The sequence below is a fragment of the Nansenia antarctica genome (genome assembly GCF_963989245.1).
Source record: "Nansenia antarctica genome assembly, chromosome: 5".
NCBI lineage: Eukaryota > Metazoa > Chordata > Actinopteri > Argentiniformes > Microstomatidae > Nansenia > Nansenia antarctica.
Window position 1 is genome coordinate 626,152 of NC_137690.1, and position 9,536 is coordinate 635,687.

At 46.5% G+C, this 9,536-nt stretch overlaps 1 protein-coding gene across 2 annotated transcripts; it reads left to right on the top strand.

Moving 5' to 3' along the window:
- Positions 1-1,005: 1,005 nt before the first annotated feature.
- On the top strand, positions 1,006-9,192 carry LOC308158739 (endothelial differentiation-related factor 1 homolog). 2 transcript variants are annotated; one of them, XM_080532432.1, is made up of 6 exons: positions 1,006-1,166; positions 3,606-3,694; positions 4,376-4,427; positions 4,742-4,902; positions 5,202-5,295; positions 8,646-9,192. In XM_080532432.1, the coding sequence occupies exons 2-6, from the start codon at positions 3,617-3,619 to the stop codon at positions 8,708-8,710; spliced, it is 450 nt and encodes a 149-aa protein (XP_080388558.1). In that variant the 5' UTR covers positions 1,006-1,166; positions 3,606-3,616; the 3' UTR covers positions 8,711-9,192. The 2 variants fall into 2 exon arrangements, with proteins under 2 accessions (XP_080388558.1, XP_080388559.1); XM_080532433.1 differs by having other exon boundaries at positions 3,611-3,694.
- The last annotated feature ends 344 nt before the right edge of the window (positions 9,193-9,536 follow it).

Sequence of the window (9,536 nt, forward strand, 5' to 3'; positions counted from 1 at the left end):
TCTCCTCTCCTCTCCTCCCCTCCTCTCCCCTCTCCTCCCCTCCTCTCCTCTCCTCTCCTCTCCTCTCCTCTCCTCCTCTCCCCTCCTCTCCCCCCTCCTCTCTCCTCCCCACCTCTCCTCTCCTCTCCCCTCTTCCTCTCCTCTCCTCTCCCCTCCTCTCTCCTCTCCTCTCTCCTCCCCTCCTTTCCTCTCCTCTCCTCTCCTCTCCTCCCCTCCTCTCCCCTCTCCTCCCCTCCTCTCCTCTCCCCTCCTCTCCTCTCCTCTCCTCTCCCCTCTTCCTCTCCTCTCCTCTCCCCTCCTCCTCTCCTCCTCTCCTCTCCTCCCCTCTCCTCCCCTCCTTTCCTCTCCTCTCCTCTCCTCTCCTCCCCTCCTCTCCCCTCTCTCCTCTCCCCTCCTCTCCTCTCCTCTCCTCTCCTCTCCTCTCCTCTCCTCCTCTCCCCTCCTCTCCCCCCTCCTCTCTCCTCCCCACCTCTCCTCTCCTCTCCTCTCCCCTCTTCCTCTCCTCTCCTCTCCCCTCCCCTCTCCTCTCCCCTCTCCTCCCCTCCTCCCTCTCCCCTCCTCCCCTCCCCTCCCCTCCCCTCTCCTCCCCTCCTCTCCTTTCCTCTCCTCCCCTCTCCTCTCCTCTCCTCTCCTCCCCTCTCCTCTCCTCCCCTTCTCTCTCCTCCCCTCCCCTCCCCTCCCCTCCCCTCCCCTCTCCTCCCCTCCCCTCCCCTCCTCTCCCCTCCTCTCCAAAGCTGATCAGAGGGTGGTGTATTATTATTATAACGACCCTGGCCTCTCCACACGGCCGCAGATGAAACTCTCCTCCTGTTCTGGTTTTGTTTGACTAACGGAGTCACGCTGTCTGTCTGTCTGTCTGACGTCACCACGCTGTCTGTCTGTCTGACGTCACCGCCATCGCACCAAAAACAATAATTTCGGTGCGACGCTGCTCGGCGGAATACGGTACACATGTCCCCCACCAAACCAACGTTGCGCATGCGCACCACTCCGCCCAGCTAGCCACTACTAGTCACGCCGACCTGAGAGAAACACACACACGCACGCACATCTCTCTCTGTCGGTCTCAGATCTCCTCTACAGACAGATAGATATAGATATATATATAGATATCTGTCCACATCGGCTGCATATTTACCACACCAGAAACAGCAACACATTTAAAGGTAAGGATCCACGACGGCCGTGTTACTACCTAACATACTCTGCATGCTAACCGTGACTAGCCTAGCATAGCAGCAGGTCTGAGGTTAGCATTAGGTTAGGTCTGGGGGTCTAACTGCGAAGCTACCGAACTACTTCAGAATGTCGTTATGATGACAATAATAATAATAATAATAATAATAACAGAACGAGCTCACTGTACATGGCTCCTAACTGTAGTGTGTGTACACCTTTAAACTGTACTGCTGTTTACAATACTGCCTCTGCACACTGTCTGTGACGTCATCACTCCTCCAGACTGTTTCATATCTCCTCTCTGTCTCTATCTAATATATATATACCAGGCACGTGCCGTGAGCTTTTAGATTGGGTAAGCATAAGATATAGAAATACACATAATTACACATACACGCTATCAGTGAGCGCAGTTTCAAGGAAATGCAATTTTGATGCCCTAGAACCCGCTAATAAACGGTAGTGTCACTTTGTGATCAGATTACAACAACAACAAAAAAAGTTGCCAGTTTCGACTATATCAGGGGTGCTCATTGTTCAATCTTTTTTGAACCAAGATATTTTCAAGTAGCCAACCTGCTGAAATCTACAAGTCCAGTTTCAACATCGCACACGCACACACACACACACAACACAGACACACACCGTTTCCACCCTCCATAGTAAACTCACAACACACTTTCTTTTCACACTTTGTCACACAGGCACTTGACATCACATCACAAACCCTCCCTCTCTATCTCTCTCAAACACTTTTGGTCCAGAAGGCACGGACAGCGACATTAGGCCAATCTCAGCGATTGATTAACCAGCTCTCTGATTGATTGATTAAGCAGCTCTCTCTCCAAACACAACGGCACAGACATTCAACTCTATCTAACATATATATATATATATATATATACACCTATCTAACTCTATCTATCTATATATACACCTATCTAACTCTCTCTCTCTCTCTCTCTCTCTCTCTCTATATATATATATATATATATATATACCTATCTAACTCTATCTCTCTCTCTATATCTCTCTCTCTCTCTCTATATATATATATATATATATATATAACTCTATCTCTCTATATATACCTATCTAACTCTATCTCTCTCTCTCTATATATATATATATACCTATCTAACTCTATCTCTCTCTCTCTCTCTCTCTATATATATATATATATATATATATATATATATACCTATCTAACTATCTCTATATATATATACCTATCTAACTCTATCTCTCTCTATATATATATATACCTATCTAACTCTATCTCTCTATATATATATATACCTATCTAACTCTATCTCTCTATATATATATATATATATACCTATCTAACTCTATCTCTCTCTATATATATATACCTATCTAACTCTATCTCTATATATATATATATATCTTACTCTATCTCTCTCTATATATATACCTATCTAACTCTATATATCTCTCTCTCTCTCTCTCTCTCTCTCTCTATATATATATATATATATATATATACACACCTATCTAACTCTATCTCTCTCTCTCTCTCTATATATATATATATATATATATATATATATATACCTATCTAACTCTATATATATCTCTCTCTCTCTCTCTCTCTCTCTCTCTCTATATATATATATATATATATACACCTATCTAACTCTATCTCTCTCTCTATATATATATATATATATATATATATATACCTATCTAACTCTATATATATACCTATCTAACTCTATCTCTATATATATACCTATCTAACTATATATATATATATAATATACCTATCTAACTATATATATATATATATATACCTATCTAACTATATATATATATATAATATACCTATCTAACTATATATATATACCTATCTAACTCTATCTCTCTCTCTATATATATATACCTATCTAACTCTATCTCTATATATAATATACCTATCTAACTATATATATATACCTATCTAACTCTATCTCTCTCTCTATATATATATATACCTATCTAACTCTATCTCTCTATATATACACCTATCTAACTCTATCTCTCTCTCTCTCTCTCTCTCTCTCTCTATATATATATATATATATATATATATATATATACCTATCTAACTCTATCTCTCTCTATATATATATATATATACCTATCTAACTCTATCTCTCTCTCTCTCTCTCTATATATATATATATATATATACCTATCTAACTCTATCTCTCTCTCTCTCTATATATATATACCTATCTAACTCTATATCTCTCTCTCTCTCTATATATATATATATATATTATACCTATCTAACTCTATCTCTCTCTATATATATATATATGCCTATCTAACTCTCTCTCTCTATATATATATATATATATATACCTATCTAACTCTCTCTCTATATATATATATATATATATACCTATATCTCTCTCTCTCAGAGCAGAACATCATGGCAGAGAGCGACTGGGACACGGTGACGGTGCTGAGGAAGAAGGGTCCTACCGCCGCCCAGGCCAAGAGCAAACAGGTTAGCCCCCCTAGCCCTAACCCCAGCCACAAGCTAACAGGCTAACAGGCTACACCACCCAGACACAAGCTAACAGGCTAGCCCTAACCCCAGCCACAAGCTAACAGGCTAACAGGCTACACCACCCAGACACAAGCTAACAGGCTAGCCCTAACCCCAGCCACAAGCTAACAGGCTAACAGGCTACACCAGCCAGACACAAGCTAACAGGCTAGCCCACCCAGACACAAGCTAACAGGCTACCCTAAACCAGACACAAGCTAACAGGCTAGCCCACCCAGACACAAGCTAACAGGCTAGCCCACCCAGACACGAGCTAACAGGCTAGCCCACCCAGACACAAGCTAACAGGCTAGCCCTAACCCAGACACCAGCTAACAGGCTAGCCCACCCAGACACAAGCTAACAGGCTACACCACCCAGACACAAGCTAACAGGCTAACACACACAGACACAAGCTAACAGGCTAACACACTAAACACAGTCTGGTCACATGTGTGTGTGTTGTCTGTTCCGAGCCTGTTAAATAGTCAGTCTAGTCCTCCTGGGGACTCCCTCGCTGGAGGAGGAGGTGGAGGTAGAGGAGGTGTGTGTGGAGGAGGAGGAGGTGGAGGAGGAGGTGTGTGTGTGTTGTTGTTGTGGAGCTGAGCTACGGGTCGGTGTGTTTGTCTGTCCGTCCAGGCGGTCGCAGCGGCGCAGAGACGCGGAGAAGAACTGGAAACATCAAAGAAATGTAAGAGCAGGACTAAGATGTGTTGATGTTGGCCCGCATGCTAGCTAGCTACACACCGTGACGCCACAGCGCCTAACTGACTGACAGCTCCAGGATGATGTCATATGTTGCACAACTATGCAACTTCCCAAGGGACCTGGACATGTGTTAAATGGGAGTCTGTCTCTCTCTCTCTGTCTGTGTCTCTCCATCTCTCTGCCTCTCTCTCTCTGTCTCTCCATCTGTCTCTTTCTCTCTCTCTCCCTCTGTCTGTCTCTTTCTCTCTCCCTCTGTCTGTCTCTCTGTCCCCCTCTCTCTCTCTCTCCCTCTCTCAGGGGCGGCGGGTCAGAACAAGCAGCATGTGATCACTAAGAACACGGCCAAGCTGGACCGGGAGACAGAGGAGCTGCAACACGTCAGAGTCCCGCTGGAGGTGGGCAAGTTCATCCAGCAGGGCCGCCAGAACCAGGGCCTGACGCAGAAGGACCTGGCCACCGTGAGTCTGCCCCCTACAGACCTCTCTAGACCCTCTACCCCCCTACAGACCCTCTACCCCCTCTACAGACCTCTCTAGACCCTCTACCTCCTCTACAGACCCTCTACCCCTCTACCCCTCTACAGACCCTCTACAGACCCTCTACCCCTCTACAGACCCTCTACAGACCCTCTACAGACCCTCTACCCCTCTACAGACCCTCTCTGAGACCTCCTCATCCCCTCTACCCCTCATGTGTGCCTAAAGGCTGTGTTTAGTGCTTACTGTGTGTGTGTGTTTTCTTTATTTTGTCTTGACAGAAAATCAACGAGAAGCCCCAGATCATTGCAGACTACGAGTGTGGGAAGGCGATCCCCAACAACCAGGTCATGGGCAAGATAGAGAGAGCCATCGGTGAGTCTGGTTGGCCCTGACCGGCCCGCCTGCTTCTGATTGGTCCTGACTGACTGACTGACTGACTGGTCCTGACTGACTGACTGACTGACTGACTGACTGACTGACTGACTGGCTGGTCCAGCCTGGTCTTGGCAGTGCTTCATCAGATTAGATTCAACTTTATATTGTCATTAGGGGCGGCTGTGTCTCAGGAGGTAGAGCTGCCGTCTAATAATCGCCAGGTTGGCTAACCCCAAATTGCTCCCAGTGAGCGGGCCGGCGCCTTGCATGGTAGCTTGCCGCCATTGGTGTGTGAATGTGTGAATGAGAGGCCGTTGTAAAGCGCTTTGGATAAAGGTGCTATATAAGTGCAGTCCATTTGAATGAATGAATGAATGGTCTTTATTGTCATTAATATAGTACAGGTACCATACAACGAAATTTGGGAGGGGGGGGCTCCCCTGGTGCTAGGGAAAAAATACTAAAAACAAGAAGGGAAAAAGAGCTGGTTTACATAAATAAAGGCTATGTACACTATCTACTATACTATACAAATAAAACACTGTGCTGTACTCTATGCTATGCTATAAATATCCTAACATTTCCTATCTCTGAACCTTATGTACCCGAGGGTTGTCATATTGCACATAGTATTATTGCACATTCATTTAAAGTGTCGCAGTTTGCAGGTTTGAAATGTTCAGAGTTGTGTTTCAGTATTGCACTTGATTACAATCTAGTAGCTGCCATCAAATTGTCTAGATTGTCCAGGGCCTAGAACCTAGGTCTTTGCTGTGTTCAGTTCCTGAATGGCCCTGGGGTAGAAGCTGAGCTTCAGTCTATTTGTCCTTGCGGACATGGTCCTGAACCGCCTGCCCGAGGGCAGCCGAACAAAGTGTTCGTTCCCAGGGTGGGATGGGTCTCTGGAGATCTTGGAGGCCTTCCTGAGGCAGTGTGTGTTGTACAGCTCTTCCAGAGAGGGGAGGGGGGCGCCGATGATCTTCTGGGCCGATCTCACGACTCTCTGTAGCGCTTTCCTCTCTGCGGCTGTGCAGCTGGAGAACCACACGCAGATGCAGTAGGTGAGGATGCTCTCCACTGTGCAGCGGTAGAAGGTCACAAGCATCTCCTGTCCGATGTGGTTTTTCCTGAGGACTCTCAGGAAGTAGAGCCGCTGTTGTGCCTTCTTGATGATGGCTGCTGTGTTGGTCGTCCAGGACAGGTCATCCTGTATGTGCACCCCCAGGAATCGGAGGGTTACTCTCTCCACGCTCCCTCCATTGACGAGCAGGGGCTGGACCTCAGATTTTTTCCTCCTGAAGTCCACGATGATTTCCTGGGTCTTTGACTGGTTCAGCAGCAGGTTGTTAACCTTGCACAGCTTGCCCAGCTGCTCCACCTCATCCCTGTACGCCGCCTCGCCCCCTCCCGAGATGCAGCCCACCACGGTGGTGTCGTCTGCAAACTTTATGATGGAGTTGCTGGGGTGGAGGGGGGTGAAGTCGTAGGTGTAGAGGTTGTAGAGGATGGGCCTTAGCACGCAGCCCTGGGGGGACCCAGTGCTGAGTCTGAGGGCTGTGGAGGTGTGGGGGCCCACCCGCACCCTCTGGGGGCGGTCAGACAGGAAGTCCTTGATCCATGCACAGATGGAGTGTGATAGTCCCAGGTCTAGTAGTTTGGTCACTAGCCTGTCTGGAAGGATGGTGTTGAAGGCAGAGCTGAAGTCCACAAAGAGCAGTCTCGTGTAGCTGTTCCCCCTCTCCAGGTGGGATAGAGTGGAGTGGAGAGTCGTCGCGATGGCGTCTTCTGTGGACCTGTGGGCTCTGTAGGCGAACTGGTATGGATCCAGGTTGGGCGGGAGGCGTGTGAGTATGTGGGCCCGGACTAGTTTCTCGAAGCACTTCATGATGATTGGTGTGAGTGCCACCGGGCGGTAGTCGTTTAGGCAGCTCACCGTGCTTTTCTTCGGGACTGGGATGATAGTTGAGGTTTTCAGGCAGGGTGGGATGGTGGCCTGGGACAGGGACTGTTTGAAGATGTTGGTGAAAACCCCGGCCAGCTGGTCGGCGCAGTCCCTCAGCACCCGTCCCAGGACGCCATCCGGCCCTGAGGCTTTCCTGGGGTCCACCGCCTTCAGTACGCGTCTCACTTCATGCTCTGTGAGGGTGAGGCTGCTGAGAGCTGGAGAGAGTGGTGTTTGTGTTGTGGTTACCTCCGTTCGCCCCTCGTCGAACCGGGCGTCGAGGGAGTTCAGCTCTTCCGCCAGCAGGGGGTCGTCCTCCGCGGCTGTGAGCCTGTTGGCTCTGAAGTTTACCATTAGAGTACAAGTACCAGACAACGAAATGCAGTTTAGCATCTAACCAGAAGTGCAAATAGTGATATAAAACATGATAGTGATAAGTGATAGGTACAGTATGGCAAGTACGGCAATTGGAGGTATATACAGGAGAGGACAGCTGTGAACTATGTACAGTTAAGGTAGCTAGGTACAGTTAAGGTAGATATGTACAGTTAAGGTAGCTATGTACAGTTAAGGTAGCTATGTACAGTTAAGGTAGCTAGGTACAGTTAAGGTAGATATGTACAGTTAAGATAGCTAGGTACAGTTAAGGTAGATATGTACAGTTAAGATAGATATGTACAGTTAAGGTAGATATGTACAGTTAAGGTAGCTATGTACAGTTAAGGTAGCTATGTACAGTTAAGGTAGATATGTACAGTTAAGGTAGATATGTACAGTTAAGGTAGCTATGTACAGTTAAGGTAGCTATGTACAGTTAAGGTAGCTAGATACAGTTAAGGTAGATATGTACAGTTAAGGTAGATATGTACAGTTATGGTAGCTATGTAGAGTTAAGGTAGCTATGTACAGTTAAGGTAGATATGTACAGTTAAGGTAGATATGTACAGTTAAGGTAGATATGTACAGTTAAGGTAGCTATGTACAGTTAAGTTAGCTAGGTACAGTTAAGGTAGCTATGTACAGTTAAGGTAGCTAGGTACAGTTAAGGTAGCTATGTACAGTTAAGGTAGCTAGGTACAGTTAAGGTAGATATGTACAGTTATGGTAGATATGTACAGTTAAGGTAGATATGTACAGTTAAGGTAGATATGTACAGTTAACGTGTGTCTAGAGTTAGCCTTAGTCCTAACAAACTGTGTTTAGTTAGTCTTAGGTTAGGGTTGATTTATTAGGGTTGGTTTGTTAAGACTAAGGCTGTGTGGTTAGTTAGTTTGTTAGGGTTAGGATAAGGGTTGGTTTGTTGGGGCTGGTTTATCCTGTGTCTCTGATGTCTCTGATGTGTGTGTCTCCACCAGGCCTGAGGTTTGTTATGGTTGGTTTATTTGATGTGTGTGTGTCTCCCCAGGCCTGAAGCTGCGGGGGAAGGACATTGGGAAGCCGCTCGACGCCGTGCCAACCAAGAAGAAGTGAACACAACGCCTCGCAGCAGACACCGCCACCGCCACCAGGGGGCGCCGCCACACCCTGACCAGTCTATTAGCTTGGGCTGCTGCTCCTCACCACAGCGCGCGCTGTCTCTCTCTCCATCTCTCTCTCTCCCTCTTATTGCCAAGGTGATGGATGTCAGGGCAGCTGGACTTGATTGAAACATTGACTGGTCACGTTGTGTTACTGTACCTGATTAATAAACTGGGGCTCTGATTTGCTTTTTTGCTTTTTTAGCAAAAACCACTGGCAAGGTGAGAGGGTGAATAGCACTATTTGTATTTGATACATTAATGTTTTTAATGGACTGTGGGGTCATTCACTCTCGATTTGATTAAATGTGGCAAAAACAAATTGTAATATGCTGTTCTAACATATATGCAAGTCTGCTGATTTCTTGGACGGGTCTCTCCGTGATTTCAACATCTCACGGGACCCGAAAGAGAATAAAAAATAAAATTTGGCATTTTCATGTGGAACCAAAGTGTGTTTTGTGTTCGGTTCCGCACGGACGCGTGTTTCCGGGGCACCGTTGCCATAACAGCAACAACAGCTTCGTCTCCAGGCAGGTAACAAACTAGCAACATGTGAGCCGTTACTTGATCAGGAAACAGCGACAGATAACCAATATATCATATATATATAACAGCTAACGGTTAGTTGATGTTGAACGGTAGTGTGTGTGTGTGTGTGGGTTAGGGTAACCAGCTGTCTAGCGGATAACGTTGTTAGCTAGCAGCTACATAGCTAGCCTAGCCCGCTGCTGGAGGAACGTTGTGTTTCATCCGACTGGAGCTTGACGTCACACAGT

Excerpts from the sequence above, each read along its gene's own strand:
- LOC308158739 (XM_080532432.1), top strand. The coding sequence starts at position 3,617 with ATGGCAGAGAGCGACTGGGACACGGTGACGGTGCTGAGGAAGAAGGGT. Across the intron at positions 4,428-4,741 it reads ACTGGAAACATCAAAGAAAT|GGGCGGCGGGTCAGAACAAG; the intron begins GTAAGAGCAGGA and ends TCCCTCTCTCAG. Across the intron at positions 4,903-5,201 it reads CGCAGAAGGACCTGGCCACC|AAAATCAACGAGAAGCCCCA; the intron begins GTGAGTCTGCCC and ends TTGTCTTGACAG.